At 47.9% G+C, this 15,499-nt stretch overlaps 2 protein-coding genes across 3 annotated transcripts in view; one reads left to right on the forward strand and one right to left on the reverse strand.

Annotated features, from left to right (window-relative positions):
* Positions 1 to 8,433: 8,433 nt before the first annotated feature.
* On the reverse strand, positions 8,434 to 10,851 carry polr2l (RNA polymerase II, I and III subunit L). Its single transcript, XM_038783901.1, has 2 exons — positions 10,633 to 10,851; positions 8,434 to 8,736 (listed from the first exon to the last, which is right to left on the reverse strand). Exons 1-2 carry the CDS (start codon positions 10,725 to 10,727, stop codon positions 8,628 to 8,630), a joined length of 204 nt encoding a protein of 67 aa, XP_038639829.1. The 5' UTR covers positions 10,728 to 10,851; the 3' UTR covers positions 8,434 to 8,627.
* Positions 10,852 to 13,003: 2,152 nt separating this feature from the next.
* The window catches only part of LOC119956519 (tetraspanin-4-like), a 50,759-nt gene continuing 48,263 nt past the window's right edge, over positions 13,004 to 15,499 (forward strand). The window contains exon 1 of one of the 2 annotated variants that reach the window (XM_038783802.1): positions 13,004 to 13,165. The gene's annotated coding sequence lies outside the window, so the exon portion shown is untranslated. Of the gene's footprint in view, positions 13,191 to 15,499 lie in introns of both variants that reach the window. The other variant, XM_038783803.1, reaches the window with a different exon arrangement.

Genomic DNA, 15,499 nt, shown 5'->3' on the forward strand with positions numbered 1-15,499 from the left:
CACACTCTCCCCGTGTCTGCGTGGGTTTCCTCCGGGTGCGCCGATTTTCCTCCCACAAGTCCCGAAAGACGTGCTTGTTAGGTGAATTGGACATTCTGAATTCTCCCTCTGTGTACCCGAACAGGCGCTGCAGTGTGGCGACTGGGGGCTTTTCACAGTAACTTCATTGCCGTGTTAATGTAAGCTTACTTCTGCCAATAAAGGTTATTATAATTCTTGTTATAATTACTAAACAGGTTTTTTATTCTTCTATGGGGCCTGGACAACAATTGAACTAAGGGCAGGTGTGAGTTAACCATAGTGTGTGATCTGGAATCACCAGCGTGGCAGGTTCTTCCACCTGAAGGGGGCATCAGTGAATCGACAATGGTTTCGTGATCATCGTTAAGACTTTTAATTACAGATTTTTATTCCATTCAAATTCCGCCATCTGAGGCACATTTCGCCTCCCCAGTGTGCAGACGACTGCGCCTCAGGCCGAGAATGCCATGTCCTCTTGGGTAAATATACAAGTAAATTTGTTGGGTCGTAAAAGAGCAGGTGTTGCTTCTTCACATCCTGATGTCTGGTTCGCCACATGTCTTGGGACTGTTTAGAAGACACAAGGCCAGTTGTCATCCCTCTGCAATTTACTGTCCAGCACTCGCAGCTTGTGCAAGGTCTGATTGCTAACTGCTTGAAGCATTGGCAATGCTGTTGTGGTACATCGTTGAGACAGCAATTGCTGCTTCAAATCAGTGCCTTGGTGTTCTTACTTGTTCTGTAGATGTAGAATTGGACTGTTGCCAACCATGCAGTCACCTCTCCTGACTCCAACTTGACCTAATTGCCAAACCAATGCTTGCAGCAAATGTCAGCCAACACCAGTCCCTTAATTGGGACACTGTTAACCAGGCTCGTAGAAGCAGGAGGAGGCCATTCGGCCCTTCGACCTTGCGCTGCCCTGCTATTCATTGTGACCATGTCTGATCTTCAAGTTCAATACCCTGATCCTGCCTTCTCCCACCTATATCCCATTAGTCCCAAGAGCTATATCTAATTCCTTGAAACTGCACAATGTTTTGGCCTCAACTACTTTCTGTGGTAGTGAATTCCACAGATTCACCACTCTTGACTGGAAGCTATTTCTCCTCACCTCAGTCCTCAAAGGTTTATCCCTTATCCTCAAACTATGACCCCTAATCTGGCCTTTCCCACCATCGGGAACATTCTTTCTGAATCTACTCTGTCTAATCCTGTTAGAATTTTGTAAATTACTATGAAATCCCCATATTCTTCTAAACAACAATGAATATAATCCTAACCGGGTTAGTTTCTCCTTGTATGACAGTCCCACCATCCCAGGATTCAGCCTGGTAAACCTCTGCCCTCCCTCCATAGCAAGAACGTCCTGAGTCACAGAAAGTTGGTTTACAGGTGATTAAGAAGGCAAATGGAATTTTGTCCCTCATTGCTAGAGGGATGGAGTTTAAGACTAGGGAGGTTATGCTGCAATTGTATAAGGTGTTAGTGAGGCCACACCTGGAGTATTGTGTTCAGTTTTGGTCTCCTTGAGAAAGGACGTACTGGGACTGGAGGGTGTGCAGAGGAGATTCACGAGGTTAATCCCAGAGTTGAAGGGGTTGGATTATGAGGAGAGATTGAGTAGACTGGGACTGTACTCGTTGGAATTTAGAAGGATGAGGGGGGATCTTATCGAAACATTTAAAATTATGAAGGGAATAGATAGGATAGATGCGGGCGGGTTGTTTCCACTGGCTGGTGAAAGCAGAACTAGGGGGCATAGCCTCAAAATAAGGGGAAGTAGATTTAGGACTGAGTTTAGGAGGAACTTCTTCACCCAAAGGGTTGTGAATCTATGGAATTCCTTGCCCAGTGAAGCAGTTGAGGCTCCTTCATTAAATGTTTTTAAGGTAAAGATAGTTTTTTGAAGGAAAGAAAGATTAAGGGTTATGGTGTTCGGGCCGGAAAGTGGAGCTGAGTCCTCAAAAGATCAGCCATGATCTCATTGAATGGCGGAGCAGGCTTGAGGGGCCAGATGGCCTACTCCTGCTCCTAATTCTTCTAAGGACACCAAAACTGCGCACAATACTTCAAGTATGGCTTCACCAATGCCCTACACAATTGCAGTAAAACATCTATTGCTATGCTCAAATCATCTTGCTACGAAGACCCACATACCATTTGCCTTCTTTACTGCCTGCACGCCTACCTTCAGCGACTGCACAAGGACATCAAGGTCTCTCTGACTATCCACATCTCTCAATTTACACCCATTCTCTGTGGGTGGCACAGTGGTTAGCACTGTTGCTTCACAGTCCCAGGTTCGATTCCAGCTTGGTTCACTTTGTGTGGAGTCTGCACGTTCTCTCTGTGTCTGCGTGGGTTTCCTCCCACAAGCCCCAAAAGACGTGCTGTTAAGTAAAGTAATTTGGACATTCTGAATTCTCCCTCTGTACCCAAACAGTGCCAAAGTGTGGCGACTTGGGGCTTTTCACAGTAACTTGCAGTGTTAAAGTCAGCCTACTCGTGACAATAAAGATTGTTAACAAATAATAATCGGCCTTCCCATTTTTTTTGTTGCCAACGCAGAACACCTCGCATTTATCCACATTATACTGCATGTGCCCACTCATTGAGCCTGTCCAAATTACGCTGAAGCATCTCTGCATCCTCCTCACAGCTCCCCCTCCCACTCAACTTTTGTATCATCTGCAAATTTGGAGATAATATTTAGTTCCCTTGTCCAAATCATTAAAATAGAATGTGAACAATTGGGGTCCCAATGCCCTAGAAATCTGAAACCCTCCCCCTCACGCCATCTCTTCAGGCACCTATTCATCCGATACATCTTGAGTAGTACATGGCACTGGTAGTAATCCCGAGTCCTTTTGAGCTCCGATTTCTCAACTTTCTGCCTAACTCCCTATATTCCGCTTTCAGGACCTCATCTCTTTTTTTAACCCATGTTGTTGGCACCATGACCACTGGCTGTTCACCCTCCCCCTCCAGAATATCCTGTAACCGCTCCGAGACATCCTTGACCCTAGCACCAGTGCGGCAACATACCACCCTGGAGTCTCATTTGTGGCCACGGAAATGCCTACCTATCCCCCTTACAATCGAATCCCTGATAACTATTGCATTCCCACACTTTTTAACTCCGCCCCTCCGTAACAGAACCAACCGCGGTGCAACGAGTTTGGCTGCTGCTGCTTTCCCCCCCGAAGCCATTCCCCTCAATGGTATCCAAAATGATATATCCGTTTTGCAGGGGAATGGCACAGGAGATTCCTGCACTGCCTGCCTCTCTTGCTCTGGCTGGTGGTCGCCCATTCCTTTCTTGCCAGCTGAGTCTGTGGTGTGACCACCTCTCTCTGCCTCCCCGATGCTCCACAGTGTCCCCAGCCGCCGCTCCAACTCCGAAACCCGGGCTTCCCGGAGCTGTAGCTGGAGACACTTCCTGCTGGGCTCGGTCATTGGAAATGTTCCCGACTTCCCACGTGGAGCAGGAGGAGCAATCCAAGGCTTTGAGTTCTCCTGCCATGACTTACCCTTTTAAATTAAAGCTATGGAAGATGCACGATATTAGATTAAATCCAATTCTCTTATGGCCCTTCCTGGCTGGTCCTCGTTACGACCAATTAGCGCCCTTACAGATTATAAACCACAAAACATATTTTCAAACTATAATTGATGGAAGTTGTAGATTACCGACCTTGCCCACTACTCGTGCTGTAAGACAGGCTCGTATGCCGTTAGGCTCGTACGCTGAGGTGCTGGAAAGATTAATTCCCACATGAACATTGAACATTGAATACATGAGAATACATAATAGGGCAACACAAGATATACAATGTAACTACATCTTTTGGACAAATGTTAACTTATGGCCTACACCCTTGGGGAAACATGGGAAAAAAATCCTGTTGTTTCAAAGTAGTGAGTTGCCTGCTCTGCCATTCCGTACGATCGTGGCTGATCCCATTGTGGCCCCACATTGTCCCCCTGATAACCTAATTTATCTCCCTCCGTCTTGAACGTATTCACTGACCCGGTCTTCACTGCTCTCTGGAGAAAGGAGTTCCAGACTCCGAAGAAAATTCGCCTAATCTCTGACTAAAATGAGATTAGTTCCCCCCCCCCCCCCCCCCCCCCCCCTCTTATTTGCCCTCTGGTTCTATCTCTCCAAGTGTAAAGATCCTCTCCCCATGTCTGCGTGGGTTTCCTCCCACAAGTCCCAAAAGACATGCTTGTTAGGTGAATTGGACATTCTGAATTCCCCCTCTGTGTACCTGAACAGGTGCCGGAATGTGGAGACTAGGGGATTTTCACAGTATCTTCATTGCAGTGTTAATGCAAGCTTACTTGGATTGGATTGGTTTATTGTCACGTGTACCGAGGTACAGTGCAAAGTATTTTTCTGCGAGCAGCTCAACAGATCATTCAGTACATGGAAGAAAAGGGAATTAAACAAAATTCAAGAAAATACATGAGAATACATAATAGGGCAACACAAGATATACAATGTAACTACATAAGCATTGGCATCGGATGAAGCATACAGGGTGTAGTGTTAATGAGGTCAGTCAATAAGAGGGTCATTTAGGAGTCTGGTGACAGTGGGGAAGAAGCTGTTTTTGAGTCTGTTCATGCGTGTTCTCATACTTCTGTATCTCCTGCCCGATGGAAGAAGTTGGAAAAGTGAGTAAGCCGGGTGGGAGGGATCCTTGATTATGCTGCCCGCTTTCCCCAGGCAGCGGGAGGTGTAGATGGAGTCCATGGATGGGAGGCAGGTTTGTGAGATGGACTGGGCGGTATTCACGACTCTCTGAAGTTCCTTGCGGTCCTGGGCCGAGCAGTTGCCATACCCAGGCTGTGATGCAGCCCGATAGGATGCTTTCTATAGTGCATCTGAAAAAGTTGGTAAGGGTTAATGTGGACATGCCGAATTTCCTTAGTTTCCTGAGGAAGTATAGGCGCTGTTGTGCTTTCTTGGTGATAGCGTCGGCGTGAGTGGACCAGGACAGACTTTTGGTGATGTGCACCCCTAGGAATTTGAAACTGCTAACCATCTCCACCTCAGCCCCGTTGATGCTGACAGGGGTGTGTTCAGTACTTTGCTTCCTGAAGTCGATGACCAGCTCTTTAGTTTTGCTGGCATTGAGGGAGAGATTGTTGTCGTTACACCACTCCACTAGGTTCTCTAGCTCCCTCCTGTATTCTGACTCGTCGTTATTCGAGATCCGGCCCACTATGGTCGTATCATCAGCAAACTTGTAGATGGAGTTGAAACCAAGTTTTGCCACGCAGTCGTGTGTGTACAGGGAGTAGAGTAGGGGGCTAAGTACGCAGCCTTGAGGGGCACCGGTATTGAGGACTATTGTGGAGGAGGAGTTGGTGTTCATTCTTACTGATTGTGGTCTGTTGGTCAGAAAGTCAAGGATCCAGTTGCAGAGTGGAGAGCCAAGTCCTAGGTTTTGGAGCTTTGATATGAGCTTGGCTGGGATTATGGTGTTGAAGGCGGAGCTGTAGTCAATAAATGTGACACTAATAAAGATGAATTATTAATAAACTAGTTTACTGGTGTCTGAATTTAATTGCAGTTTTTTAGAACGTCGATTGGAATTCACCTTCTTAACAGACATGTCCCACATTAGTCCCTCTCCAGGGGGCAGTGCAGATTGAGAACACTCAACACAACCTCAATTTATGACTTGGACCGAATATATATCATGAACAGCACCTAAAGGGCAGCACAGCGCCAGCGACCCAGATTTGATTCTGGCTTTGGGTGACTGTCTTTGTGGAGTTTGCACTTTCTCCCCGTGTCTGCCTGTTTCCTCCTAGTGCTCCGGTTTCCTCCCACAGTCCAGAGATGTGCAGGGTAGGTGGCTTGGCCGTGCTGAATTGCCCCTTACTGTTCAAAGATGTGCAGGTTTTGTGGGGTGGGCCTAGGTTGGGTGCTCTTTCAGAGGGTTAGTGCAGACACGATGGGCCGAATGGCCACAAAGAAAAGTACAGCACAAGAACAGGCCCTTCGGCCCTCCAAGCCTGCGCCGACCATGCTACCCATCTAAACTAAAATTTTCTACACTTCCGTATCCCTCTATTCCCATCCTATTCATGTATTTGTCAAGATGCCTTTTAAATGTCACTATCGTCCCTGCTTCCACTACCTCCTCTGACAGCAGGTTCCAGGCACCCACTACCCTCTGTGTAAATAACTTGCCTCGTATATCTCCTCTAAACCTTGCCCCTCGCACCTTAAACCTATGCCCCCTAATAATTGACCCCTCTACCCTGGGAAAATTCTGACTATCCACTCAGTCTATGTCCCTCATAATTTTGTAGATCTCTATCAGGTCGCCCCTCAACCTTCTTCGTTCCAGTGAGAACAAACCTGAGTTTATTCAACCTCTCCTCATAGCTAATGCCCTCCATACCAGGCAACATTCTGGTAAATCTCTTCTGCACCCTCTCTAAAGCCTCCACATCCTTCTGGTAGTGTGGCGACCAGAATTGAACACTATACTCCAAGTGTGGCCTAACTAAGGTTCTATACAGCTACATGACTTGCCAATTTTTATACTCAACGGTCCAGCCAATGAAGGCAAGCATGCCGTATGCCTTCTTGACTACCTTCTACATGTGTTGCCTCTTTCAGTGACCTGTGGACCTGTACACCAAGATCTCTCTGACTGTCAATACTCGAGTGTTCTACCATTCACTGTATATTCCCTACCTGTATTAGACCTTCCAAAATGCATCACCTCACATTTGTCTGAATTAAACGCCATCTGCCATCTCTCCAAATGATATAAATCCTGCTGTATACTCTGACAGTCCTCATCGCTAACCGCAATTCCAGCAACCTTTGTGTCGTCCGCAAACTTACTAATCAGGCCAGTTACATTTTCCTCCAAATCGTTTATATATACACACTACGAACAGGAAAGGTTCCAGCACTGATCCCTGCAGAACACCACTAGTCACAGCCCTCCAATCAGAAAAGCACCCTTCCATTGCTACTCTCTGCCTTCTTTGACCGAGCCAGTTCTGTATCCATCTTGCCAGCTCACCTCTGATCCCGTGTGACTTCGCCTTTTGTACCAGTCTGCCATGAGGGACCTTGTCAAAGGCTTTACTGAAGTTCATATAGACACCATCCACTGCCCTACCTGCATCAATCATCTTTGTGACCTCCTCGAAAAACTCTTATCAAGTTACTGAGACACGACCTCCCCTTCACAAAATCATGCTGCCTCTCGCTAATATGACCCCTTGCTTCCAAATGGGAGTAGATCCTGTCTCGAAGAATTCTCTCCAGTAATTTCCCTACCACTGACGTAAGGCTCACTCGCCTGTAGATCCCTGGATTATTGTTGCTACCCTTCTTAAATAAAGGAACAACATTGGCTATTCTCCAGTCATCCGGGACATCACCTGAAGACAGTGAGGATCCAAAGATTTCTGTCAAGGCCTCAGCAATTTCATCTGTAGTCTCCTTCAGTATTCTGGGGTAGATCCCTGGGGACTTATTCACAGTAATATTTTTCAAGAAGCCCAACACCTCGTCTTTATGGATCTCAATATGACCCAGGCTGTCTACACACCCTTTGCCAGACTCAACATCCACCAATTCCTTCTCTTTGGTGAATACTGATGCAAAGTACCAATTTTATGATTCTAAAGGGGAATTAGGGTTAGTATTTATTATAAAAGTGGATGTGGGGTTAGAAGAGAAATCTATAACTAAATAGTTAGCGACTTTCTACTTCAAACAATCTTTAAAAAAAAAATTTAGAGTGCCCAATTCTTTATTGCCAATTTAGGGGCAATTTAGCATGGCCAATCCACCTAACCTGCGCATCTTTGGGGTGTGGGGGTGAGACCCACGCAGAGAATGTGCAAACTCCACACGGACAGTGACCCAGGATCAAACCCAGGTGCTCAGCGCCGCGAGGCAGCAGTGCTAACCACTGCACCACCGTGATACCCTACTGTAAACAATGACAAAACGGCTGTTTTCAATCTGTAACCAGCACAACACAAGGGGAGGAAATAGAGACGCAACAAGGCATACTCCAGGTCTTCCATAATCACATCCTCATCCCATCCAGCCCTCGCTCAAAACCAATCGCATCTCTAATTCTTCCCAGTCCTGATGAAAGGTCACAGGCCCCAAAACATTAACACTGGTTTCCTCTCCAGATACTCCTTCAAGCAAAGTATTTCCAGCATAACTTCATTGCAGTGTTAATGTAAGCCTACTTGTGACAATAAAGATTTATTTTTATATTTAGTGTTTTAAAAAAATAGATCCACCAAGGCAATCTCTCCCTTACTAACAATCCAAATCAGAGGTGAACCTTTCATGAACATCCCCTTGAAATATGCAGCACATCTGTACAAAAACACTTTACTTTAAACTTTGAGTCAAATCCCCATTTTATTCACAAGGTAATTACAAAATGAAAACATTCTCTTCCGCCAGTCCATAACAATTACACAACAGATGATTAGGTGGATTACACGGCAGACGATTTTGATCCACGTGCAAGAGCCACGGCAGCAAACCAGAAAGGGTTCGACGAACACTTTGCATCATCGCGATCCAAAAACCATCACTTCTCCAGGGGTGCGTAGTTCAAGAGTTTTTCGATCAGATCCACGTGGGACAGCAGCATCCGCCTGCAGCAGTAACGCTTCAGGCCCAGAGCATCGAGTGCATCGCTGCAAACAAATGATCAGTAACAGGTTAATGCTGAGTCCACACCTCGCTTCCTAAAGGATCAACTCACAAGGTTGGGTGGCAGGCCTGTATTCCTCTGAGCGTAGAGGGCTAAAGAGAGAGCAATCTAATAATTATTTCAACTTGATTAAAAGGGGTTCAGTGAGGACGTCCAGATGTATGACTTTAAAATGATAATAGGAGGAAGTCACCCAGCCTCTTGGGTCTGTTCAGCGAGATCATGACTGATCAGTGACTGAATTCCATCCATTCACTTCAGCAGTGGTTAGTGCAGCTGCCTCACAGCGACCGAGACTTGGGTTCGATTCCAGCCTCGGGCGACTGTGTAGAGTTTGTACGTCCTCCCCGTGCCGCCTTAGGTGACTGCCTGTGCGGAGTCTGCACCTTCTCCCAGTGTCTGCGTGGGTTTCCTCCGGGTGCTCCGCTTTCCTCCCGCAGTCCAAAGATGTGCGGGTTAGGTGGAATGGCCGTGCTAAAATGCTCCAAGGTGGGGTTACAGGGATAGGGCGGGGGAGTGGGCCTGGGTAGGGTGCTCTCAGATGGTCGGTGCAGACTCAAAGAGCCAAATGGCTGCCTTCTGCACCGTAGGGATTCTATATTTGCCCATGATGGATTAATCTCTTCATACGTTTCGTTCCAATCTCAGATCTAAAATTTACAACTCATCCAACATAGACTGCCATTTGCAAAGACAATCTCTAAAGTTCTGCCACCCTCTTTGAGTGGAATTGACAGGTGCCTCAGTGAGGGTATTCAGGCGGCACGGTAGCACAGTTTAGCACTGCTGCTTCACAGCAGCAGGGTCCCAGGTTGGATTGCCAGCTTGGGTCACTGTCTGTGCGGAGTCTGCACGTTCTCCCCGTGTCTGCGTGGGTTTCCTCCGGGTGCTCCGGTTTCCTCCCACAAGTCCCGAAAGACACGTTTGTTAGGTGAATTGGACATTCTCCCTCTGTGTACCCAAACAGGCGCCGGAATGTGGCGACGAGGGGCTTTTCACAGTAACTTAATTGCAGTGTTAATGTAAGCCTACTTGTGACACTAATAAAGCTTATTATTATTAAAATTGAAGCTCACCTCCCGCAATGCTATCATTTAAAGGGCCCTTTCACCAGCTCCCCTATACTTTGGGAAAGGTGCTGTTTTAAACAGTGTGGTGTTCATAAAATTAACAGTGCAGAAGGAGGCCATTCGGCCCATCGAGTCTGCACTGGCCCCATGGAAAGAGCTTAAGCCCACACCGCCATCCTATCCCCACAAGCCGGTAACCCCACCCAAACGTTTTGGACACTAAGGGCAATTTAGCACAGCCAATCCACCTAACCTGCAAATTTTTGGACTGTGGGAGGAAACCGGAGCACCCGGAGGAAACCCACACAGACACGGGGAGGACGTGCAGATTCTGCACGGGCAGTAACCCAGCGGGGAATCGAACCTGGGACCCTGGAGCTGTGAAGCAACAGTGCTAAACTGTGCTACCGTGTTGGAGCTGGGGATGGGGGTTGTTGTTGTTGGGTGGGTTGGGGTTGTTGTGGGTGGGGGTGGGTTGTTGGGGGTGGGGTTTGGGGATGGAGCGGGGTTGTTGTTGTTAGGGTTGTGGTGGGGAGTGGGGGTTGTTGTTATTGGGGTGTGGGGGTGGTGTTGTTGGGGGTGGGGAGTGGGGGTTGGTGTTGGTGGGGGTTGGTGGTGGGGGTGGGGAGTGGGGGTTGTTGGTGTGGGTGGGGTTGTTGGGAGTGGGGATTGGTGTTGGGGGGTGGGGGTTGTTGGTGGGGGTTGTTGTTATTGGGGTTGGGGGTGGGTGTTGTTGTTGTTATGGTTGTTTGGTTGTTGTTGTTAGGGTTGTTGTTGTACACTAGGCCGCAGGCCTCCCGTTCACTTACCCCTCTGTGTACTCGGCCTGCAGCAGCCCCAGATACGCCTCCCACTTGTTTCCCACCACCTTGCCGCAGGTGAAGCAGCGAACCGGGATGATCATCCTGCTCTGACCGGGATGCTGATGCTGTCCGCTCCGAATTCGGCCGCCGGGTGTCTGCCTCGTCGCCCCGTGCCGCGCATGTGCTAGCGGGTCCGTGACCTTTACTGCGCGTGCGCGTGCATGAGGGGGCGGGGCTCGCGGCTCGGAACTGCGCGTGCGGCACGGGAAAAATAACCGGTGCAGTGAGGCCCGGTTAACACCAGGGGGCGACGTTACTCCCAAAATCATGGAACAGGAATGGGAGATTAGGGAATGGGTCATTGGGGAATGGGAGATTAGGGAATGGGTGGGGGTTTAGGGATTGGACATTAGGGAATGGGAGATTAGGGAATGGGTGGGGGTTTAGGGAATGGGAGATTAGGGAATGGGTGGGGGTTTAGGGAATGGGAGATTAGGGAATGGGTGCGGATTTAGGGAATGGGAGATTAGGGAATGGGTGGGGTTTTAGGGAATGGGAGGTTAGGGAATGGGTGGGGATTTAGAGAATGGGACATTAGGGAATGGGTGGGGATTTAGGGAATGGGAGATTAGGGAATGGGTGGGGATTTAGGGAATGGGGGATTAGGGAATGGGAAATTGGGAATGGGAGATTAGGGTATGGGAAATTGGGAATGGTTGAGTGTTTAGGGAATGGGAGATTAGGGAATGGGAGGTTAGGGAATGGTGGGGATTTAGGGAATGGGAGATTAGGTATTGGGAGATTAGGGAATGGGTGGGAGTTTAGGGAATGGGACAGTAGGGAATGGGAGGGAGTTTAGGGAATGAGAGTTTAGGGATTGGTAGATTAGGGAATGGGTGGGAGTTTAGGGAATGGGCAGTAGGGAATGGGTGAGGGTTTAGGGAATGGGAGATTAGGGAATGGGAGATTAGGGATTGGGAGATTAGGGAATAGGAGATTAGGGAATGGGAGATTAGGGAACGGATGGAGGTTTAGGGAATGGATGGGGGTTTAGGGAATGGGTGGGGGTTTAGGAATGGGAGATTTGTGAATGGGTGTGGATTTAGGGATAGGAGATTAGGGAATGGGTGGCCATTTAGGGAAAGGGAGAAGAATAGGGAATGGGAAATGAATAGGGAGAATGGGAATGGAAACAAGAATGGGAATGGGAGGGTTGTGAGTGTAGGGAATGGGAGAAGAATAGTAAATGGGAGGGAATAGGAGAGTCAATGGGAATGGCAGGAGAATAGGGAATGAATATACAAACAAAGACACAAATTAGGAGCCAGTTGTTGGACAGGGAGGGGAATGGGAGAGAGAATGGGATAGAGGGAAAGAGAGAAGGAAACAAGAGAGAGGGGCCGGTAACGGGAGGGGAATTGGTGATAGATGGAATAAGAGAGGGAGTATGGGAATGGGGGGAATAGAGGGAATGGAAGGAATCGGGAATGGGAGATGGCACAGGGAATAGAAGGGGTCATGGGAGGGCAGGGTTTGGGAAAGAAATGGGGACGGGGCGAAAAGGAGGAAAATAGAGAATGGGAAGGCGCTGAGGGGAAATGGGGAGAAAACAAGGGGATGGGAGAGGGACAAAGGAATAGAAATATAGGAAGGGAGAACATGGAAAGGGGAGGGGCGGCAGTTTAAAATATTCTGATTCTATATTGGAAATCAGCTGGTGTAGCAGAATGGAGGATGATCTGGGCAGAGGGGGGCAAGGAGCTAAAGGCAGGGGAAGCAAAAGAGAGCAAAATAAAACATTGGAATGGAAAGTTGGCAGCTGTGTGCAGTTCAATATCAATTCTCGTGTTTACACTGTGTGAGATGTTGAAATAGCCAAATGGTTTGGACCAGGATGACTGATTAATTAATGAGGAATAGTATTTAATCTCGAATTGACAGAGCTGAGGGAGATAGAGGAAGGTTTTGGTGATTAATGTTTGAAGTTTAGGATCAGATGGAAGCAGAATTCAATTTGATCTTTGAGGAATCTGCAGTTCACTGGACAGGAATACTGCCCCTTAATCTCTCCATTTCCACTTCAAACTTACTCCCTTGCACAATCTCCTCTTTTCAAACAAAACAAAGTTTCAAACTTGAACTTTTTTTTCTCCCCGATTGAACATTTTATTGGCACACTTTGTAAACTTTTTTTCCCCCCTCCCACTTTTTATTGGGTATGATTTGACAAACGTTTCCCTCCTCCAAAGTTTTCTTCCAACTCTTTTTTTTTGGAACTGTTTATCCCTTCAGAAATGTCTCCTTTTAAACTTTGGCCTGATTCCTCCCTCCCTCTTTGCCTCTTTCAGCCAGGGGGTGGGTGGAGAGCCAAAATCGTTTCGATTCCCTCCCACTTCCGTTCCTCTGTAACCCAAACAGCAGAGTTTCGGATCTCCAGACCCTGACTGAGAGAGAGTGGAGCAGAATCCAGATCTGGAGACGCAGGACTGCCGCTAGGAATCAGCTCAGAGACAATTGCTGCCAGCTGAGAGACACACAAGTGAGTCAGTAACGTCTTACATTAGGTGATACAAACTTAACATCATTTTATTGTTTCTCTGGGGTGGGTGGGGGATTGTGGAGTGTTCTGTAGCAACCCCCCCCCCCCCCAGCTTCACCAGGACGAAATAAGCACACAATTTCACAGGGGGCTAGTCACAGAGAATGTTTAATCTGTAAATTGCACAACTGGAAGTTTATGGAAGAAGAAGAATAATATTTAAAAGTGTCACAAGTAGGATTACATTAACACTGCAATGAAGTTACTGTGAAAATCCAATACTTCACAGTGTATCTATCCCCTGATCACTCTAGCCAGATCCCCAGGATAGACTGGGGCTTATTTATGTGTACTGATACAGCAATGGGATGTGTCCTCTCCTATTCTTTTTCACGGATTAAGGCAGAGAGAGAGAGATTTTGTTTGTTTGTTTGATTGGTTTTATTTTCCCTGCCAACTGGAATTTAACAAAACCAAATATTCCCAACCCCAGGTTCCCCTAGGACCAAGTTCCTCCACCCCCCCCCCCCCCCCCCCCCCAAAAAAAAAATATACTTTTGGAGTTGGAGGTAGGCAGCAAACTTTAGGAAAGTAGCAGGGGCCATAGCCATGAACACTCTGGTCTGGAAAAGGCACAGCTCCACGTCGAACCTTCCACCGTCTCAAGTGGTCTGACAGCCATTACGACTAGTTTATTTTTAAGTGTAGTCGCCGTCCCGCTGTGGGACTCCCCACCGTCAATGTGCGCACAGTAAGATCCCATAGACAGCCAACAGATCGAGTCTAGGTAATCTACATTGGAGTTAATCGAGGGATCGTCTATTTGGGGGGGGGGGAGTTTAGAAGAGTGAGAGGGGATCTGATTGAAACGTATAAAATTCTGACAGACTGGATTCAGGGAGGATGATTTCCTCTGGCTGTGGGGGGTGGGGGGGCTCTAGAACAAGGGGTTGCAATCTCAGGATGGGGGGGGGGTAGACCATTTAGGACTGAGATGAGGAGGAATTTCTTCTCAGAGGGCAGTGAACCTGTGGAATTCTCTGCCACAGAGGCTGGAGGCCAAGTCACTGAATATATTTAAGAAGGAACTAGATAAGAGTTCAAGGCCTCTCAAGGCTTCGAGGGGTGTGGGGAGAGCGCAGGAATGTGGTGCTGGGATCAGCCATGATCATATTGAACGGCGGAGCAGGCATCGAGGGGTGTGGGGAGAGGAGCCACATGGCCTCCTCCTGCTCCTATTTTCCGTGTTTCTATGAGTGATGTTAATTGAGGGATAAATACCAACTTGGACACAGGGGAGAACTTCCTTAATCTCCCTGCAAATAGTGCCGTCAGATTTTCTTTACACCATGATGGCATTTGCAGTGACTGGTGGCACAATTTGGCATTTTGGTTAACAGCAAGACAAGAGAAACTGGGTGTGGTAGTATGACTAGGGGTATTACGGTACCTGGAAGTGTGAGCTGCCATTGGTGCAGAGGACTCGCTGCCCATTGGCCCAGGTATGTCATGTGCCTCTCAGCCTATTGGCTGAGAGGTAGGTAGCTCCGCCTACGAGGTGGGGTATAAGAACCCGTGTTCCCCGGCAGTCGGCCATTCTCCTGTACGTTTGCTGCCGGGCACACTTCTTGTGTACTAAACCCTATCGTTCGGATTTTATCTACGTTTCGTGTCCATTGATTGTGCATCACTGGGGTTGTTCCACTTCGAACAGGGAGGGTTAAAGAGAGACTTAGCTGCATTGGAGCAAGAGGAAGCCATTTAAACCTCTTTATAGAAATTACAGTGCAGAAGGAGGCCATTCGGCCCATCGAGTCTGCACCGGCTCTTAGAGCACCTGACCCAAGGTCAACACCTCCACCGTATCCCCATAACCCAGTAACCCCACCCAACACTAAGGGCAATTTTGGACACTAAGGGCAATTTATTATGGCCAATCCACCTAACCTGCACATCTTTATGACTGTGGGAGGAAACCGGAGCACCCGGAGGAAACCCACACACACACGGGGAGGATGTGCAGACTCCGCTTTAGCTCTGTTCCTTCAAGCAATAAGATTACTTGCGACCTAACATCATCGACCATTGCTCCATATCCCTCAGCACCTTTGATTAACAAAAAAGGTACCAATCTCAGATTTAAAAGGAACAATTGATAGAGCATTAATTTGGGCGGCACGGTGGCGCAGTGGGTTAGCACTGCTGCCTCACGGCACCGAGGACCCGGGATCGATCCCGGCCCTGGGTCACTGTCCGTGTGGAGTTTGCACATTCTCCCCGTGTCTGCGTGGGTTTCACCCCCACAACCCAAGATGTGCAGGTTAGGTGGATTGG

Source organism: Scyliorhinus canicula, chromosome 23 (assembly GCF_902713615.1).
Source record: "Scyliorhinus canicula chromosome 23, sScyCan1.1, whole genome shotgun sequence".
Taxonomy (NCBI): domain Eukaryota; kingdom Metazoa; phylum Chordata; class Chondrichthyes; order Carcharhiniformes; family Scyliorhinidae; genus Scyliorhinus; species Scyliorhinus canicula.

Bases quoted from the DNA above. Each gene is read 5' to 3' on its own strand.
- polr2l (XM_038783901.1), bottom strand. From the start codon at position 10,727: ATGATCATCCCGGTTCGCTGCTTCACCTGCGGCAAGGTGGTGGGAAAC. The intron at 8,737-10,632 runs GTAAGTGAACGG...ATTTGTTTGCAG, and splicing joins CAGGCCGAGTACACAGAGGG to CGATGCACTCGATGCTCTGG.